This window comes from Primulina tabacum, chromosome 10 (genome assembly GCF_025594145.1).
Source record: "Primulina tabacum isolate GXHZ01 chromosome 10, ASM2559414v2, whole genome shotgun sequence".
Classification (NCBI taxonomy): Eukaryota; Viridiplantae; Streptophyta; class Magnoliopsida; order Lamiales; family Gesneriaceae; genus Primulina; species Primulina tabacum.
The window spans coordinates 7,267,270-7,288,966 of NC_134559.1; the positions used below are offsets into that span (position 1 = coordinate 7,267,270).

Below are 21,697 nucleotides of genomic sequence, written 5' to 3' on the forward strand. Positions count from 1 at the left end.
ACAGGGCAAAGAGAGCTGAGGCAAGTTTGATTCAACAACGAGGAATGTCGTATGTTGCTCGCCCACCGAAACAACAACCTCCAGCTCAATTCTTGCAAGCACCGTCTCGATTTGGTAGTAGCAGTTTAAGAAGCTAGGGAGTGGTTCATCTAGCTCCAGCAGTTCTAGCGCGTGTTATACTGGAGAGTATTGCGGCACTTGTGGAGGAAGACATTCCACAGAGCAATGCCGAGGGGTGTTCGGTAGTTGCCGAATCTGCAGACAATCAGGACACTTTGCTAGAGTTTGTCCACAGCGAGGTGCCCAGGAATTCCAGGGAGCAGAATCATCTAGATCAGTGGCTCAGACAGATAGACGAGTATCTGTCATTCACTCCTTCCAGACACCACCAACGACTTCTCAGTCACAGTTAGGGCCAGGAGGAAGCCAGACAGGTAGCCAACCTCCTAGACAGTAGGCCAGAGTGGTGCCTTGATCAAGGAACAGGCCCAGAGCTCATCTGAGAAGATGGTGACAGGTAATTGTTCCTGTATGGTTATTTTGCATATGTATTGATAGATACTAATGCATTCTATCCGATTATTCTTAAATGAATTGCATTGATATATGCGTTGTCTATTGAGTTATTATATGCTGTAGTAATGATCTCTTTTCTGTTGGGAGAGGTCTTGTATCAGTGACATCTGTTAGATCTTATATGCTACAGTATGACAGATATGAGATTGAGTTAGATTATATTGTACTTGGGTTGTCCGATTTCGATTTTATTATCGGTAATGATATGTTGATCAAGTACAAAGTTACCGTTGATTTTTCCAGAAGATTGAAAGATTTAGATAGATATGATTGATGAACGGAAATTACGGTAAGAATTCTAGATTTAGAATTCCTTGGATATGAACGATGTTGAGGACTCGATTGTTATGGAAGGAACAAAGGGATTCCTTATGCATTCAGTTGATTACTGAAATCGAGTTTATCATTGGCTGATTTGCCAATAGTATATGAAATTTCTGATGTTTTCTCAATTGGAATTTCAGAGTTGCTTCCAGTCAGAAAGATAGATTCTAGCATTGAATGAATGCAAGGTACTATTCTTATTTCTAGAACACACTACAGAATGATACCGATTAAATTGAAAGACTTGAAAGACCAGTTAGAAGATTTCTAGCCGAGAGTTATATTTGATTGAGTATTTCTAGTTGGGATGCTTCAGCTATGTTTGTGGGTTGATGAACCGTGTGTTCAGAAGTATTCTGATGATTTTATGCTCGTTTTATCTATGATATCCTGAGATATTTGAAGCATATGACTGATCAGATCGAACATTTGAAAATTTCATTGAATATTCTAAGAATTGAAATGTGATATACAGAAACTGTTGAAATGTGTATCTTGATTGAGACAGATTGTATTCAGGGTTTGTGATATCTGAAGATGATATATCTGTTGATTCTAGTACAGTAAAGCTGTGATCAGTTGACTGAGACCGATAGTATTGTCATAAAGTACTGTTTTATGAGTTTAGCGGGGTTTTGAATCTGATTGAATATTGCTGTTGTTCTGAATCCGTATTTGAAACAGATAGTAAACCGTGGAGAATTATATTGTACAGTCCGAACCAGAGCTGATTTTAAGAATTAAAGCAGTTCAGAAAGTTGATCAGAATGTTCAGAACTCGATATTGACATCAGAACAGAGTATCGATCAGAATATCAGGTTTGTGACAGTGTGTTATATGCGAGTAACCGTCTTATTGTACTGAGTATTTCAGATTTGAAGCAACAGATATTGTCAGAAATGTACAGTAGTCGATTCCGTAATCGTCCTGATGGCAGAAAAATGTACAGTGATTTGAAAAGACAGTTTTTGAGAAAAACAGATGAAATCAGATATTACAGAATTTTTATCGAAATGTCTGAAACGCCAGCAGGTAAGGACAGAAAGATAGAAAACCGGGGAATTATTATAGAGCTTATTCATTCCTGAATGGAAAGGGATCACATTTCCCTGGATTTTGTGACGAAGCTACCCGAATCCTCTCGAGGTTGAGATGTGATTGGGTCGTGATGGACAGATTGACCAAATCCGCATGTTTTATTTGTACAAGATGACGTACAGACATGACCAGATAACAGAAATTTATGTCAGAGAAGTAGTCGGATTGTATAGAGTGCCGAAGTCGAGTGTTTCAGACTGTGATCTTCGGTTGCTTCGCACTTTGGAGCAGAGTTGCAGCAGGCTCTAGGTATGAGGTTATACCTGAGTACCGCATATCATCCACAGACTGACGGACAGTCAGAGCGGACTATCCAGGCAATGGAGGATATGCTTAAGGCGATAGTACTTGATTTTAGCACTAGTTGGCAGGATTTATTGTCATATCGTGAATTTTCGTACAACAACAGTTATTCAACGAGTACTGAAATAACATCGTTTGAAGTATTGTACGATAAGAAGTACAGATTACCTTCTGTATTAGAATGATATCTCTGAGGTTTCTGAGATTGGGCCTGATATGATCAGAGATATGACTGAAGAAGTGAAGCTGATTCAGAGAAAAGTGAAGACAGCTCAGAATAGACAGATAGAATATGCCAACGTAAGACGATAACCGTTGGTATTTGATATAAGAGATTGAATATTGAATTGATTTAACTTAGACAGATTTAATGGCAGATCACGATGTTGATTTGTTATGAGCTGTTGATTGGTATATACGGATGTTGTATAGCCAGTATTTTGAGATTGATTTTATCAGAGTTATTTCGAGTTATATTATGATATTATATTTCTTGAAGTATTACTTCAGATTGAAATCAGAATCAGTAAAAGGAAGATAATTCAGAATGAAAACTATTCTACTGTTGAAAGTTCAATAGAATGGTTAGATTGGAAGACGGAATCCGAAATGAGATAAATATTCTAGAATTGTTTTATTGATGTGAGTTTTCTTTTAGCTTTTATATATATCTCCTTCTTGTATCTGATTAGATATCTGATATGATTACCTGTGATATACGAGTGATTGCTTATGATTTCGGGGACGAAATCAGATCTTAGGGGGGGAGAAATGTAAGGCCCGAGATTTGATTTCGGTGATTTGAGATTAATTATCGATAAATTAATATGATTATAAAGAATCGCTCCGAGACTTGAATTGAGTAGCATGTGATGTCATGTTGTGAGCAAGTGGAGTATGAGACCAGAACTGGTGGCACGCACATGCGCGAGTTGTGAGAGAAACCAAGATGCGCGGACCGAGCCTTACGCGCATATGCGCGGCTTGAGGGCGTGCATATGCGCGAGAGGGTGATTTCCCAGAAGGCGAGTCCAGAGAGTTGGGCGCACATGTGCGGCATGGAGGCGCGCACATGCGCGAGTATTGGTATGCGGAGACAGTAGGTCTCGCGCATATGCGCGGTGTTGGTGCGCGCATATGCGCGAGCTGTTGAGGAAGCTTGGGCGCCGAGACAGTGTCTCGCGCATATGCGCCGATACTGGTCGCGCATATGCGCGAGGCATGCAAATTGAAAAATCGCCACTTGCCCCTTAATCATGCAACGTGTATATATATACCAGCCTATGTTCCTTCAGATGGATTAAGGGAGAGAGACGAGAGCTTCAGGGGAAAGTTTAGCTTATTTGTACTGCAAATTTTGATCGTGCAAAATCCGTCCGTCCGAATTGTAATCCGAGTACAGTACTGTGTTCCTATCGACGACAACTACAACAGGACGTAAGTGTTATTGAATTATGATATCGTTTGAAATTATGATGTTGGGGAATTGTGATTTGACTGATATTATGTGTTCTGGGTATACTGATCAGTATATAATTGAAGTCAGATTGAAGAACAGATTGTGTATGTAATTGTTATAATTTTTCAAACTAATATGATCGAGATTGTACAGATTTGAGATGATAATCCGTTATTATTGAAGATTATGATTCGTATTAATATCGATTATGAGTTGTGGTATTATATCTGTGATGTTGAGATTGACGGGGTTACCGAGACTGTATTGTTATGCCGTCGAAACATCAGTAGATTGATTTTGATCAGATTCAGTATTGATTGAGATTGTATCATGATATCATTGATATGGATCAGATTATGTTTGATTTGAGTATTGATCAGAACAGGTCTTGAATTGAGTTATACATTGATACAGTGTATTCGATATTGTTATTGCCAGATTGATTTGATAGGCAGGGAGTTCGAGACTTCGACAGAGTCAAATCGACAGAACGAAACGAAAGGTATAAATTGAGGTTGATGCGGGATTGCACAACTCGAGTTAGATTTGACTGGAGTTTCCCAAAATCACATACTTCATCTTATTGCATTGATATTTGCAATTGATGTGATTGTTATCTTTGGTCTATTGCTTTATGTATTGAGTCATAGGCTAATGCGCCTAGTCGTAGGCGATTGATCTCGTGACAGAGGGGCCTGATAGTGAAAGAATAGTCGCTGGGCCATTGCACATTGTCACAGAGGTTCGGCAAGATACGTCAGGGCAGATCCGCCTAGTCTTGGACAGAACCGCCAAGACACCGGACGTTTGGTCATATCGATGTGACTTAGAAGAAGAGCGACTTCTATTTCCGATATTCGGTATAGCTAGGACCAAAGTCCGTAATAAGAACGTACCGTCACCACGACCGAGGGAGTAGGTGAGAGATTGTTACGTTCTTATTCAAATCGGGATCCCTAGATTAGGATGAGTCGAGTCAGAGTCTAAGAGTCACAGAGTGTGATTCAGAGTTTGTATTGATTCATATTTCTGATTTTGGTACATGTTATGGATATTTGTTTCATGCTGTTATATCTGTTTATATGAAATGCATGTATACATCATTTATACTGGGAATGTAATTCTCACCGGAGTTATCCAGCTGTTGTCTTGTTTGTATGTGTGCATGACGACAGGTGGAACAAGATCAGGATCAGGAAGAGGATGAGAGATTTTAGTTAGCGTGGAGATCCGGGCCCAGAAGCAGAATAGGATTCAGCACTGGATATGTAGTCGTTGAACCTAGTTGAGATAGAGACATGTAGTACATGATTGTACTTTGACTTTGACATGTATATCAGATAGATTACTGTTACGTTTTCGCATTTATAATTTAAAAAGAAAAAAAAAATTAGTCCTACTTTTCTTAATTGTTATGTTTGACATTAATAATGATTAAGACATGAATTAGCGTCCGGGTCCCCACACAAGTTCAACCCGCGCTTTGAAATCTTTGAAGATCTGGAAAACGTCTGATTTCTTCTTGATTGGATACACCCAACATCTCCTAGAGAAATCATCAATGAACGAGACAAAGTATCTCGCTCCTCCTAGGGATACAACCGGTGCTTGCCAAACATCCGAATGAATCAGCTCTAATATGCTTTTGCTCCTGGCAGTAGAAGTGCCAAACTTTAATCTGTGTTGTTTACTGGTAACACAGTGCTCACAAAAGGGTAGTGACACTTTTGTAAGTCCCGGCAGCAGCTTCCGTTCTGAGAGAATTTTCAACCCTCGTTCTGACATATGCCCGAGCTTTCTATGCCATAACACTGTTAATTCTTCTCCTGAACCAATTGATGCAATAGCTAGTTCTGCCTCTTTGTGTGTTTCTCCCAAAAGTACATACAGATTTGCAGCAACTTTTTCCGTCTTCATAACCACAAGCGCACCCTTCACAATTTTCAAGATCTCGTTCTCAATTCGAGTTTTGCACCCGATATCATCCAATTGCCCCAAAGACAAAAGATTTTTCGTCAGTCCTTTCACATGTCGTACCTCCTGTATAGTGCGAATGGTGCCATCAAACATTTTAATTTTGACAGTACCGACCCTAGCGATTTCCAAGGCATGATCATTTCCCATGAATACAGATCCTCCTGAGACTGGTTCATAATGATCAAACCATTCTCTCCGAGACGTCATGTGCCACGTCGCTCCTGAATCCATAATCCATGTGTCACAAAATTTGTGTCTTCCTTCTGCAACTTTTATTGCTTCGCTGAATAATATTTCACCACTGCCTGAAGTACTGACCACATTTCCTTGAGAACTCTTCTCGATACTCATACATTATTTCTTGAAGTGCCCTTTACCGTCACATTTAAAGCAGTAAATATTTTTCTTCTTACTTCTTGACTTTGATCTACCTCGCCTTTGGCTCCCACTGGAGTCACGGTCCATAAATCTTCCTCTTATCATCGGCAAAGCCTCTGCCTTCTTCGAAATTACCAACCTATCTTCCTTATTCTTGCGCCGACTTTCTTCTCCGAGACCCGCGGTTAAGACATCGTCGAATCTTAGAAAGCCCATAAGAATATTGTTGGTAATATTGATGATAAGTTGATCATATGAATCTGGTAGACTTTGAAGTAGAAGCTCTGCACGTTCATTTTCCCCTATTTTATGCCCCATGAAAGTGAGTTGGGCAAATAGAGTATTTAGTGTGTTGATATGGTCGGTCATCGATGAAGATTAAACCATCCAAAGAGTATAAAGCCTTCTTTTTAGGAAAATCATGTTGTGTAGCGACTTGACCTCGTACATCTTTGTCAGAGTATCCCAGGTAACTTTGGCTGTTTTTATCTCAGAGATCCTTGACAAAACTTCGTCTGCTTAGCCAAGTGTAAATTGGCAACCGCATTGTCATTCATCTCATTCCACTTTCCATCATCCGCAATCTCCACAGGTCTATCTCCAAAAGCCGCCAAACAATTCTCCTTTCTTAAAACTGCTTGTATCTTTATTTTCCATAGCATAAAATTGTTTCCGTTAAATTTTGTTATCTCGTACCTTCCCGTCATTATGTCTACAACAATTTTAGTAGACTGGACAAAATAATCCCGCCTTAAATAAAAAATCTCAAAAAATCTTTTCTGATGTGGAAGATCAGTCTAGGCTGCAACCACAGAGTATACTCAGAATTTTAAGAAATTTTAAACCAAGGCTCTGATACCACTTGTTGGTCCCACATGCAGAATTTGAGATAATAAAACCCGAAAATAAAGAATAAACTGGACACCGAGATTTACATGAAAAACCCCTAAAAATTATTATGGTAAAAACCACTGGCAAGATGAAAAGAATTTCACTATAATATTTTGTGGTGTACAACTCACTCACTGTGTTTCCAAAGAGAACACACACTCTCTTAATACAGGAGAACAAAACATCTCACAAATATTATAGAACTAAGCACTCAAATGCTTATAAGATGAGAGAAAACTCGAAGAAGGGATGATTTCAAAATGAAAGGAGGAGCTCTATTTATAGAGCTCCCTGTCAGTGTGAAAACGCGTATAAAACGCGTTCCGTCAGAACGCATCCTACCGTGTATAAAACGTGTTCCTTTCGTCTGCAGCTCCCCTATTCAAGTCTATTGAGGAACTGAAAAAAGCAGCCATAAAGATACACGACAAGAAAAAGGTGATGCTTCTGGTTGTCAATATTACCGATACCAAACTGTGTAGTTGACTCTATTCAGTCCATTTGTCGCAAATTTGTTTGGCCTACGAAACGTCCGCCTATTGCATGGTCAATGCTATGCAAGCCCCTCGCGGACGGGGGATTGGGATTAAAGAATTTGAAAGCGTGGAATCGTGCATTGTTAGCTAAGACTCTGTGGAATATTCACTTGAAGAAAGATACCCTTTGGATTAGATGGGTGAACCATGTTTACAGTTGTTTTGGAGGGGTGTGGAATTGGGGATGGAACGAAGACTACTCACCATTAATCAAGAACATCCTGCTCATTCGTGATGACATTGTTCGCACATCTGGTTCTATAGAGGCTGCCACTGCTCGACTACATAACTGGTTTGGTATTAGTGGAGGGCTATCTAAAGCCTATGCGTATTTTGTGAATGCGAAGGGGGTGTGGCCGTGGAAATCTCTACTGGCGAAGATTTGTATTCTTCCAAAACATCTCTTTGTTCTTTGGTTGCTTGTTCACTCGAAGCTCTTGACACGAGATAGGTTGGGATTTGTATTGGATCGAAGATGTGTTCTATGTAACCACGCAAATGAGTCAGTTGCGCACCTGTTCTTCCAGTGCAGAGTTTCAAAACAGATTTGGGACAGAGTTCGCAGCTGGTTGAGCATGAATAAGATGATCCACATTTACCGATGTGTCCCTGAAACAACTTATGTAATGATTTTAGTGTAATTGTTTTATTTTCGTATTGTGCTTTAAGGTCTATTTTAGAATATTGATCTGTTTTTATCTCCTGGGGATGTCCAGTATATTTGTACCAAATACTTTTTACCTATTTTAATGAATTCAGTTCATTTAAAAAAAAAAGGTGATGCTTACTTTATAATCAATATTTGCATTTAAAATGGATAACAGAAGTGAGCGCCATTGTATAGTCACTATAAGGAAGAAAGGGTTGAGCTTGGTTGTGGAAAGATAACAAGAATTTAGTTAGAGGGCTAAATGATCGACTTATGATGACAGAGCGTGCTTTTACAGATGGGGAAGGGCTTCCTGGAAGATTGTGCTACAAACATTTGCTATGTTTCACTCTACATATAAAGGAATTCATGTCTGTATTATACAAGTACCCATAAGTTATTATGCACACACAGATACACACGTGTGTGTGAATATAGTTTTAATTTGTTCAGATATATGCACCATCAAAGTATAATGACTATGGTTCAAAGTCCTTTCCTGGGATAGACGACACTAGCGAAAAGGCGAAGAGCTTGAATACTGCAGATTCAGGGCATTCTGTACATCATCAAATTTGGAGAGTTGCAAGAGCAATTACACAAGCTTCCTTGTGCCTCAAGGGTTTTGTGAACTAAAACGAATGCTCGCAAACTAATGGCTTGGTCCTTTTGTATATACATCATGACAAATGGAAAATGCTTCAGATGACTCGTTATGAGTACTATTATCTTGCATGTTCGGAGCAAAATTCATGTTCATGGATGTTTAATGTATAATTAACATCTTTTGTTTGTGTTAGTTTAAGCTTGGACGCTGTATTTTAATCATTTGATGTGATAGTATGGTTGGTCCAACCACATATTTATCTAGAAACTTTCAAATGCTAAGCTGGAAGATGGTGAAGAAATTTAAATCTAGATCTCCATATTATGACACATTCTACTCCACAAATGGTGCATACAATCCATAATCCATGGGCGGTTGTGGATTGTATTGCACGTAAGGTACTGTGCGTACTGTGATATAATATAAATATCGCATGTATGTTTGGAACTAATGGCATAATGTTTCCCAGGTGACCTAAATTGCAGATGATTCTGGACTGAAGTCAAATCAGAACATAATAGAAACAAAATATCCAAAAAGTAGGATTACCAAGACGTTTTTAGACAATTCATTTGATCTTCTGGGGAAAAAATTTCTAATGCATAGTGTACAATAACTTAGTTCAATCAAACTGTACAATAAGCTGTAATGAGATGCCCCAAGGCTCGATTATCAGAGCAACCTCAACCATTGCCTTCTATATCTTAAATGTATATTTTTTTACATGTATTCTAACTAAATATGTACAAAAAAAAAAACCAGTAATCCATGAATGTGAAAGGCCCTTACTTCCATACCTTTATGGCTCCATCTCGGCTGCTTGATATCAGAAGTCTCTGTTTCAATTTCACAGAAGCCAAAGAGAGGATAGAATCATGGTGACACCCTGCAGAATCTGTGGCGGCAGCGGCAATAGTAGCTTTCCTAGTCAATTTGGTTGCCAGTGGTCGTCTCTTTGCTTCCTGTTTGGAATTGCGCCATAAAATAGTCTTACGTACAAGTTTATGGATTACATGGAGATAATATGTTTCAATATTTAAACAAAGAAAAAAATTGCAACGTGATTCAGTAAATAAGGCATGCCAAATTTATTTTTTAAAACAGGCGATGGCTTTCAAGGGGTTCGAGTATTCAGGACTCATCATCCAAGGATTTTCTGGAATTATACAAATTACATGCGACGGACTAACTTTACTTGAAATTTCCCTATTCTTTCATGCTGTTATTTCATAATAAACTCGGAAAGCTAACATAATAAGATGCAAATCCACAAAGAAGATTTTTTAATCAGATTTTTAACACTTCAATACACCACTGGCAGCAAAAAAAAGATGAAGAAACTGGAGTCAAATATTTCTTTAGGCTTTAAAATGTAAATAATGAATACCTCACATAGATTTTGTTTTGTCAAACTAGGTTGTATGTAGAAGTGGAAATCTACCATAATAAGATGTAAATTTCCTTTGATTGCGCTTGGATTGTGGGATTTAAAACAATGGATTTCATTCCATTTGGTTGATTGAATGAATTTTTGTCGGATGAGTTTCAAATCCAACCCTTCTGTTAACTTATGTAAATGTAATGATAACTATGATGAATTTAAAAACAACTAAGATAAGTCATATTTCAAATTCATTGTTCAAATCCCTTATCAAATCAAATCCCTCCCTTCAAATCAAATCTTTCCATCTAAGCGCTACATTAGAAAAGGTATCTGACCCATTTAAATTTTAAAGAACTCTTATTGCACCAATACCAACTGGAACAGAGAAATAAGAGGCAGATCTTAGCGGCTGATTACCTGCACAACTTGCACCCCGAAGCTAGATTTTGTCTCATAAAAATCATCATTTCCAACTCCTTTAACAGATGGTCCACATACACAATAACTCCGATCCGGGCTACACATACAAACAGTATCCAATAAGATGAGCAAAATTGTATAAGAAGTAAACCGAATACAAACACAAAAACCTCGATCTCAAAAGAAAAGAACAAATGAGTACCTGCAATGGTACCATCGGCGTATCTTCAAGTCAGTTCCCCCAGTTAAAAGATCTCCACCAGGTAATGGAAGCAATGCACGGATACCAGGAAGACGAAGGGGAGATTCATTCAGCTCATCAATCCTATACTTCGAATTCAAATTTTGCCTCAATTCTGATTTAGTGTTGGTCTTAGCAGAGGGTCTGGCAAGTGCCCATGGCGACTCATAATTCTCAGCTTCAGCCTCATTGTTTGCTGTTCTAAACACCTGCAAAAATGAGCAATGATTCCATACTAGAGTGACTAGTCATAGGTAGGTTCCTAGCTAAAATTTCACCACTGGAAGTAATGACAGCTTTTCGAAGTTCTTATGAATGATATGGAGAATCCAGAAAGTGCTCATGGAAATTGGTGACAAATCTAATGGAAGTAGCCATCTCAATTCTCATACAACTTTTTAATCCATGCACATTCTGTTCTTTTTGGTAAAATCAAAACATGGCATACACCATGTTAAAAAAAACACATTATCGCCCATGTTTCTTCAGTTTCATAATTGAAACAAATAACAATGTTACTTTACAAAACCTCTATTTAATACATACATTGCCTCACTCGAAAACATGGCCATGCATCATACAAGAAAGAAGATGAATAAAATGGATCCAATCACACAAAAATAATAAACATCATGTAACAAGAACTAATATTTCATTTAATGCATCAACATTATGATGCTGTGCAACGAGAAATATATAGGGGAAAACACCATAAAACAGGAAATATGACAAAACAGAATATTCTGTACCTGGTGGCGGCTTCCATTTTCTGCATTCCAAAGCGAAACTTCATTACACCCAGCCGCAACATACACCAATGGTCTTGTAGCCACAGACAAGGGTGTACCAATAGGAGGAACAAAAAGACAAATCTTTTCAATAGGGCATGCAGGAGAATATTGCCATGAGTTAATAGGTATGCAGAATCTCAGATCCCACAAAGTAAGCACACCCCTTGATGATCCCGATACAAACCAATTACCACAAGGGTCTGCCGCCAGAGAAGCTATATAACCCTCCTCAGGAAGCACTTTTGTACGCCAGGCATGAGAGATTGTTCTTGTATCCCAGAGATGGATCCCGCAATTTTGTGTGCTGCATAGAACTGTTTTGCCAGCACTTCCATCTGCAGAGTAGTTCAGAAGGCTTAGTATAGCACCTTCTCCAAAACCATTCCTTTTAACATCTGTTATACCAGAATAATTTTCAACAACATTGCCAAGCCCTCTAGAGATGTGATCAACAGAAAATAGATGTATGATCCCATCACTTTCCCCAACAACAATTTGTGTAGAACCTTGAAGCACAGCACAACAAAGTGCTCGACTACCACCCAATGAATAGGTTAGCCTAGACCTAAATGAGATGTCCTTCTCCAGCTTCTTGCAATCCCATATCTTTACAGTAGAATCTTCAGAAGCACTAACAAAAAAGTGGTGGTCCACGGAAATAGAAATATCATTGACAGCAGATTTGTGCTCCTGGAGATGTGCAACCAACATACCCCGAGGCCTCCAGCCTGAATCTGGAACAGTGGATGACCAAGCTGCTGGGGATGGTCCAGCAGCTCAGTGTTTGTAGAGTGATTTTCTATAGAGCTCCTTTTCATCCTATCAGACAATCCCACTTCATTAAATTTGCTAGTAATAGGGGTAGTTTCATCAATTTCTCTGTCTTCTACTTCATGCACCACTCTTCGCAATTGTGCAGGACCATTGCCAACATAAATTGATCCCGATACTAGCTTAGGACCTGGGATCGTACTGGCTAAACTAAATGATTTATTTATTGGATCCATCCAATGCAAGGAGGAAGAACTAAAATCTAAAGAATTTTGTGGAAATGAAGAATCAGATGTAGCAAGAGCAGCGCTACCTGTTCGCTGGTTGTCAACCTTAAAGAAGTACAAAGGTATACTTTCTGATGATTTATCAATAAAGCTGTTCATGCAACTCATTTGTGGTGACATAAATCCAGACAACTCAGACTTTTCTGATGCTGCACGATCTTGGGCTTCCTCCAGGCTCAAATCATTACGTATTATTCTTCCCATGGGTTTGAACTTACTGTTTTTATCATCCGAATCAGTTAAATCCATGTGTTCCCCTGTGTTACCAATAAGGTTATGATGTATATCATCATGTTTTGTCTCTGACCAACACTTTATTAGATCCAAATCCTTGACGGTTTTCTGGATCAATTCTACAGCTTCCAATTGCTTAGATTGTGATGACATGCTGTACCAAATCTTTCTCTGTCTCTCAAGCATGTCTGAACTTCTGGTATTTTCTAAAACTTGATAATACAATTCTCTCGAGGCCGATGGCTTCAGACACGAGAGGATAGCTTTTTCTGAGGCTAAAGATGCTGGTTGTCTACGTAAGAAAGGACGTACGAGCGGGACCATAAATACATATGAATCAATTGCTCCTAAGTTCTCACTACACGATGCAATGAAGGTGACAGCTGACCTCCTGACCCACTTACCGGGATAGCATAACAGAGGAACAGCACGCTCTATCATATCAAGCAGGATCCTCTTCCGTAAATAATTGCTTCTGCACAAGATAGCTAAGCAAACTAGTGCATTCACAATAACAGACTCAGTTACATCATTTAATGCTTGTTCAATGTAAGGTAAGAGATATTCCTCCACACTTCGCTGGCCCACAAAAATACAGACATATACTATTTGCCCATAAAATACAGCCCTTAGTTGTTCATCTCGATCATTCAAAAAAGCAGGGAGTATAGGCAGCAAGAAGTCATTGCTCTGCTTCTGGCCCAAAAACCAACAAAGGTTACCGATTTCATGCAAGAGTGCTCTCCTAATGTTTGGTGTTTGCTTTGGACCCATTACAAGTTCTTGAATAACCTCTGAGATAGATTTTCTCAACTGTGTAAGCTGTATATCAGTACTCACCCTCTGTGGCTCATCAGAACGTCCTTTGGTAATAAATGACTTTTGCGATAAACTTGCTTCATTAATAACCCCTACCTCAGTCAGGCTTTTTGAGTGTATAAGGAACCCATAAGAAGTCAGTGCAAGCTTAGATATATTGCTGGCATAACAAATTCTAACACTTTCCTCAGGATCGTCAGGAAGCATGGAAAGCATAGGAAGAATATATTCAGGAAAAATTTTGGCATCACTAGGAGGAAAATCTCTGACTAGAGGAAGAATGTCGCACAAAGCCTCTAATGCAGCACAGCGTACAATTGCAGCTGAATCTGAAAGCAACGCTATAATATAAGGAAGGACACGTTGCAGTCGATCTTCGTCATAGATATATAAAGAACAAGATTTCAGAAGCAGGACAGCAACCCGCCGTATAAAAGGTACCTTGACATTTCGAATGCAGGAACAAAGAAGTGAGGCAATCAGTACCATGCCCTCACAGCTTATCATATCACTAGGTAATGGAACAAAAGGCACTCCATAAGTGTCTGATTGATTGTCATAATCGAATATCATTGAGGTCAAATCTGTCATTGTAATCTTCTTCAAGAATGGAAGGTGACTACGTTGGAATATAGTGGAGATGCTTTGAATCAATTCCCCAGGTAGTTGCAATCCATTTTGCTTCTGATCTTGGGAATAAACTGAATTAACGACACTATCTGGCACTGGATTCATACTAAAATGAGCATTGTTTTGCTTCACATCCCTGAGTAGCGTACTCACATCCCCAAGAAGATCGAAATGATTATGACTTGAGCTCTGCTTGGTCTCTTCACCTTTGCTCGATAAAATATTTGCCCTATTGATATCTTGTTTTGCATCTATCGCTTGCGGCAATTGACTTGTATCATTTGGAAAAGTTTCCGTAGAAGAGAAGATATCATTGCCGGTCCTATTGCCTATCATTTGCCTGAGTATTTCTTGGAACGAGGTCTCACAAGCTAGAACCTGAAACGGAAATAATTATGACTGAAAAACCTAGGACAACAATACAAAGAGAATTATCCAAGTTCCTTACCCTTGCATCAGAACTTAGAGGATTTAACAAGGAATAGAATTTGTGAAGAAATGGTGAAAAGTAAGTTGGAAACACAACAACGGCATAGTTCTGCAGGTAGCTCTCAGCAGGCAGTCTCGACTCTGAATCCAATTGAATCATATGAAGTATCATTTTACGAATTCCTGAATCTGGAATCTGAAGTCATCCAAAAGGACAAGTTAACATCTTAGTATTCTGGGAATCCAATTCAAGAAAGTGTTCTGGATAGTACATAGTATCACAATTTAATATGAGATGTTTACTTGCAGAATTATTGGACAAATTTTAGCCAGAGACAGATAGTGGGTAAGATTAAACAACTGAAAAAAGTGAATGGAAAACTTAACCAGAAATAGGATCCCAATGCGTAAGAAGGTACCTTTTCCAGATGTTGGCTAGGGTCATACTGTCCTCTTCGATATGCAAGAAGTTGAGATAGCTCAAACAATGGCTGACCTTCAAGAAAAAGCTCAGCAATCACACACCTAAAAAGGAATGTTCAAAACGTCAGGAATTGGAAACCAAATATGATATATTTCCACATAAAAAATGATACATATAAAAAAACACTAAATTCAAGTGGTTATGCTTGAAAGATCGTGGTAAAAATATTTATTCTAAAACTAATAGCTCTTGAATAACAAATCCTCCTAAAAAGGTCTCATACAATCCATAAAATAATTAAAAACAAACTAAAGACAATTGAGCCAGTAAACTAATGAATTGGCTGATAGAGGAAGGCATTGGATAACTAAAATAACCTCTTTCAAAGCAGATAAAAGTTGATAGAGAATGTTATTCCCAAATTCTTCTAGTCTGCGGCAATCATGTTATAAATTTTGTTTTACTATCTACCCAAATTGTAAAAAACAAACACAGTCACTTGAGATATAATAAAAATAACCGGGATAACTAATAGGCTAATGCGGAGACATGGCATTGCAGATTAAAATAATTACAAAGCTGTGTGTTTCAGCCTACACTCTACTATCACGTGTCATTCACATTACGTTAAAATTGGATAAAACATGTCATCAGCACTAACTTCAGCATGGCAACGTCCCGACAGATTACAATGATGGTTCCACCCATTTTGGTGCAACTTTCTCTGATAGGAAAAACTAGTCAAATGGAACAGAGATTGTAAAATAAGACGTCGACGCTTCGAGAAAATTATTTTCCATCCATGATTTAAATGCTCTAGATGGATTTATCCAACTAACCAAGGAGTTCTTCAAATGTTAGATCACTTGATCACATCACATCATGCAAGTATATAAATAATGCCTGATGAGAATTTCCATCAAAGGTTATCGCATCAAGCAATAAAATTCTCACCCTACTGAAAAGATGTCCATTGCTGGCGTCAAAGGTGCATCTTGTGCCATTTGCATCTTGCCTCCATGCTCATAAAACCTCTGGAATGTATTGTATTATTTGATCTCATGGTATGAAAAACAGAATACTCCAAATATTAGAGAAGGGAAAATACAATGCAAGCTGCATAAAAACCCACAGAGATACATATTATTTTTTCGATTTATCGCTTGATAGATGATGGGAACTTCATGGCGCAAAATGCAGATGCCATTAGAATCTTGATGACTGAATCCCCTAAATTTTCTGAGATTGTTCTGCACTCTCCATGCAACAAAAGTTAAAAAACTAAAAATGAGGATGGGAAGGAATTCAGGAATTATGATAAAATTTTCAACCCATTCCTTTGTGCCTAAAAGGATCTAAGATAATAGTTATGATAGTGGTGTGGATGAAAAATACCCTAAACTTGCAACTGTCAAGGCAATATCTGAAGAGGATTAGTGATGCCACATAAGATTCTTCACATAGATTACACAAACTGAACTTCTATTTCATAAATTTCAAGGGGAAAAGGAAGAATAAATTTGTTAAAATTTTGTATAAACCCAGAATCCAGATCAACGACAACAAAATGAAATCCAATAGCTTTTAGAATAATCTCCCTTTTAAAGAAAATCAGTACCAGAACAATTTGATATTAAAATGGTGGTAAGATTCTATTGGTGTACTTTGACATAGGGCAAAGATCGGTCTTTGACGAGGTAAAAAAGAGTATACACGGCGCTCTTTTTGGAACAAAAGTAAAAACAGAAAATTAACAGGTAGAAGATTAAAAAGTGGAGTGGAAAGAAGACATGAGACAGAATGCAAGTTGATATTATATTCAATAATGATCCTGTAGAATATGAATCCAACATTCATATAAGAATTGTACAGGGAAACTGAAGTTATTGTATAGGGAAAGGCATGAGTAAAGAGAATCAAAGTAAAACGAATTCCAAGGACAGAATAAGAAACTAAGAAGATAATCAAGCATGAACAAATGGTACTAGTGAATTGGTTATGCTCACATTTGCTTCCGCACTTGAAAGATCATGAGTTGATACCGTCACATGAATATGGAATATGTTTCTTAGCGAAATAAACACTAATGCATCTAAAGTCTAAAAAGATTCTCTTAGCCTCGAACCACTAAAACATATAAGCCCTGTAGATATGAATTGTTCAGCACGCAATCATTAAAGCATTTATACTTTTGACTGAAGTTCTGTGTCTATAAAGGTTATCATCGTCAACACGACCAGAAAGGATTCAAGAAACAAAATAACAGAAAAACAAACCTCAGGTGCAACATAACAGCGTCTTCTTTCTCCAGTATCAAAGAAAAACGAAAAATCAGATGGATCATCATGCGGAATATATGTAGGCTTAAATGATGCGAAATCAGCGAGGTACAGCCAATTCCAGGAAGTGACCAGCACATTCTCGCACTTAATATCACCTGCAGTAAATTTATTGACAAAAAAAATAAGTGGACGAAAAATAGAAACTTTGCAGCTATGCATTTTGAATTTCTGGCTTCATCTCACCATGACATACTCCATGCTCATGGCTCTGTTTCACAGCATAAAGTAACTGCAAAATGCATTGAGTAAGTTTCTAAACATTCGCATCTTTGGCACAAATTCAAACTCCTACAGCATCAAAAAGATTTGAGTGAGAGACGTGAACCTGAAATGCTAGCCATTTCTTTTCGACAAGAGAGAGAAAAGGTCGAGTGCTCAACCGATCGTGAAGATTGTTAAAGAAGTATTGCCTCAATAAATAAGCAGCTTTATCTGTTTTAAGCCAAAACTGCAAAATGAACCCAAAAATGGCATCTGTTTAACTGTTTGGAATCTGAGGAACTAATTGGCAGCAATGAAATTCAATGCAACTATAAACCTTAATGAATAAAACTAATTATGATAAGGCAGTCTCTCTGGAAACTAAAGGCACAAATTTCCAAACGAGAGAAATTTAGGATATGAACTTTACATTTTGCTGTAACTTGTCAAACTACAAATTCACAACCAATTATCTCTTCGATACCACTATAAGAAGGCATGACATGGAACACTCCTTACAGACATAAGTTTTGTGAAAATTACCATTCATAGCTTTCGTGATGATTGTTCATCCACTAGACACTTGGAATTTCAGAGCAGTGCCCTACCCCAGCAATTCAACAGCAATCGTGTGAATTACATAATCACCCAGTTCAAACAAAAGAACTGAGATTTTGGCTCTCCGAGTAAACAACTTTCAGAATCAAATTCAGCCAAATAAAAAAAAGGTATACCACTCCAAAAAAGAACTCAATCCTCTTCTACCTTTAACAGCAAAAAAGACCAAAGATTGCACTATAGAGCATCCACAATCATCATAAATCAAACTCCTCACTTCCATAAAACTCGTCGTGTTCATTACAAGAAACATAGCAGCTGTCACAACCCTTTTTTAAAACTCACGCTAAAGCTAGCTATCGAGAGGAGGGTGCCCAAGAGGTTATAAACCCACAAGGCAGACTTTTCAAAAGCAATGTGGGACAAACCATGGTACATTACAATCCATCCCTTGGAGAACCGACGTCCACAACGGTGGTGACTTCGCGGATCCTATACGCATGTGGGTAGCAGCCCTCCTCGTGTAACTTCGTGGACCCCACGCATATGCCGGTAGCAGTCCTCCCTACCCACCAGAATGACTAATGAGGGTCATCCCCAAAACTCACTTTCAAAAGCTAGATATCGAACAGAGTGCCCAAGAGGTTATAAACCCATGAGTAGGATTTTTCTAAGCGACGTGGGATCAACCATGACACGTTACAGCAGCCTTTTTAGCCGCGATATAGGACCATGATACGTTACAGCAGCGCTAATAACAATTAATGTAAATTATTCTCTGACACAACACATGTTAAGAATGGAATTTGGACCTAACTCAACCCCAAAAGCTAGCTCAAGAGGGGAGGATTATCCAAGCCCATATATACAACTCCAAGGTTATTTATTCAACCGATGTGGGACAATTAACACACCGCTCTCACGCCCAGGAATAAATATCTGGAGCGTGGAGTTTACAAATGACCCAACTATGGGCAGAACGGATGGCCTAATATAGGCAGTCCAACATATAACGGTGAACCCGGGCTCTGATACCATGTTAAGAATGAAACTTGAAACTAACTCAACCCCAAAAGCTAGCTCAAGAGGTGAGGATTGTCCAAACCCATATATACACTAATCGCATCCTCAAACCATAATCCACATGGAGTTAATATTTTACCTGGAAGGGCCAAACGTGGGAGTGATCAAGGTTGGAAAAGACATCTCGAATGTGATTGAGACGGAGCTCGTAATCTCTTAGAGTGATGGAATCGCCTCTCTTGAAGTAGACCTTGACCAGAACCAAACCCTCGTCATGCTTGCACAGTATGGATTTGAGGAAACGCCCCCTCCCCAACACTTCCTTCAGCACCAAATTGTAAGACGATGGCAAATCGTGCAGATAATACTCCGTCGCCGACGCCTGCGTAGTCCGCGCGATCTTATTGCCCATTTTCTTCCTCAACTGTCTATTTCTCTATAAATTATACTGTTACCATGAGTTCGAAATTGATCGATAATGGAGGGGAAGGAACTGCGACACGCGGGTAGAATTTGAAGCTCTGGAGATTTTTTGGGAGTGAAGACAATCGATTACAGAGCTCGGGCCATCAATTTCCTATTTGTCCACTCTTCTTTTTGCAGATGATCGAAGGGGAGATCTTCTTTTTCCAATTAATTTATTATTATCATTGATTGGATCATATTCTACGCTGAACTAGGGAGCAAATTCGTTAATTTCGGTTCATAACCGGACAATGGATCCGACCCAATTGCCATCCATTAATACATTAATTTAATAAATGTTTTTTATTGGATTTTTTTAATTTAATAAATGTTTTTATTGGGTTTTTTTATTTATACTATGTATATTTCAAGCCAGATAACTCTTCACTAACCAGATTTTATATATCCAACCTGAATTATAAATATTATTTTGTATATTTAATTAACATATAACTTCTAATTCGGAAAATGTATTATAGAAAATCGATTAGTATCTTGAAAACGATTTTACATATCTATTTCTATGTAATAAATCAATTGGCTCCTAGATGATGAAAAAATTAACATATTTACAATTGGGTAAATTTTGCATGAATAAAAAGTATATTATTTTCGAAGTAAATTTAAAAGGAAAAAGATACCAATAATTTACAGAAAGATAGGATGGTCGAAGTTGAGACGTGAATATCATGTTATAAGTGATGATTAGGTTTCTTGTGAAATGATCTCACAAATCTTTATCTGTGAGACGGGTTAATCCTACCGATATTCATAATAAAAAGTAATACTCTTAACATTAAAAATAATAATTTTTCATGGATGACCTAAACAAGAGATCTGTTTCATAAAATACTACTCATAAAACCGTCAAACACAAGTTTTTACTGACTCTCGTTCGAATGTACTCTTAAAATGTACACACTCAGAGAACTTCCTCAAAATAACACGATTCTGTGCTCCAAAGATCTGAACATTTTCACCTATAGGATCTGTTTAAAAATTGAAGCTCCGTTTTATGCTCAATCTTAATCTCCCATTTGAGCCAAATGATACATCAAAACTTGTTGAGGCTTAAGCTCACCAAAATCTCAAAAAATTCAAGATAGATATTGCCAATTGATGATCTTCAGAGAAATTTTGGATTGATAATGGGAAAAAAGTTGGCCCTTCGATAATATGTGTCAACAAGTGGTTGCTCGTATACAATACGAACAATGAACACCTTTCACAACTGAATCTGCGTAGCATTCATTCCTCAGTAATTTGGTCATAACGAAACACACCACAATAACACCGCAGAATTCCTTCCATACATCAAGAAAAAAAGGCGAGACTAATTAATTACAAAGAAGGTAGGCACCCAGATCATATCTCTAAACGCGAGGAAACAGATCTGAATTATTGAAATCTATATACACAGCGGGCGATGCATGGATCAGAATCGAGGAGGGCGTGTGGAGTCAAGCACCAACCACATCGCGATCTTCGATGTTCGGATAATTGGCATCCATGGCTTCTTTGTCCGCCCATCCCAGCTCGGCCGGCGAGTATCCGTCGCCTGCCCACGTGAATTTTCCGCCATGGCCGCCTTTCTTGGGGGATCCGCTGACGCCTGTGGCCGATTTGCGGTCCTTCCTCAGCTCGGGGCCGTTGGGCTTGACGCTCGATTTGGAACCCTTGCTCGTGTTTTTCATCTTCTTTGCTCACTGAATTTTTTTTTGTTGGGTCTTTAATCTTATTGGCAGATGCCGGGTTTGACAAGGACTGTAACGAAATGGATAAGAACAAAGCATTAATTATTATTTATATTTTATTAATCGAGTTGATCATCGAATTTTCAATGTGATATCAATATTAATCTCATATTCGAATTTATCAA

General features: G+C 38.3%; 2 protein-coding genes across 2 annotated transcripts; one reads left to right on the top strand and one right to left on the bottom strand.

Annotated features, from left to right (window-relative positions):
- Positions 1 to 7,557: 7,557 nt before the first annotated feature.
- Positions 7,558 to 8,184, top strand: LOC142504874 (uncharacterized). Its single transcript, XM_075617718.1, has one exon. It carries the CDS (start codon positions 7,558 to 7,560, stop codon positions 8,182 to 8,184), a length of 627 nt encoding a protein of 208 aa, XP_075473833.1.
- A 1,294-nt stretch (positions 8,185 to 9,478) lies between these two features.
- On the bottom strand, positions 9,479 to 20,013 carry LOC142505919 (serine/threonine-protein kinase VPS15-like). The gene is given in 12 exon segments (XM_075619062.1): positions 9,479 to 9,761; positions 10,601 to 10,700; positions 10,806 to 11,053; positions 11,594 to 12,400; positions 12,403 to 14,754; positions 14,825 to 15,001; positions 15,225 to 15,330; positions 16,184 to 16,263; positions 17,506 to 17,666; positions 17,755 to 17,800; positions 17,897 to 18,019; positions 19,493 to 20,013. Coding segments are annotated over 12 exon segments (4,650 nt in total). The 5' UTR covers positions 19,766 to 20,013; the 3' UTR covers positions 9,479 to 9,584.
- Between the last annotated feature and the right edge of the window lie 1,684 nt (positions 20,014 to 21,697).

What these genes read in the sequence shown, in the direction of transcription:
- LOC142504874 (XM_075617718.1), top strand. Translation starts at nt 7,558, where the DNA reads ATGCTATGCAAGCCCCTCGCGGACGGGGGATTGGGATTAAAGAATTTG.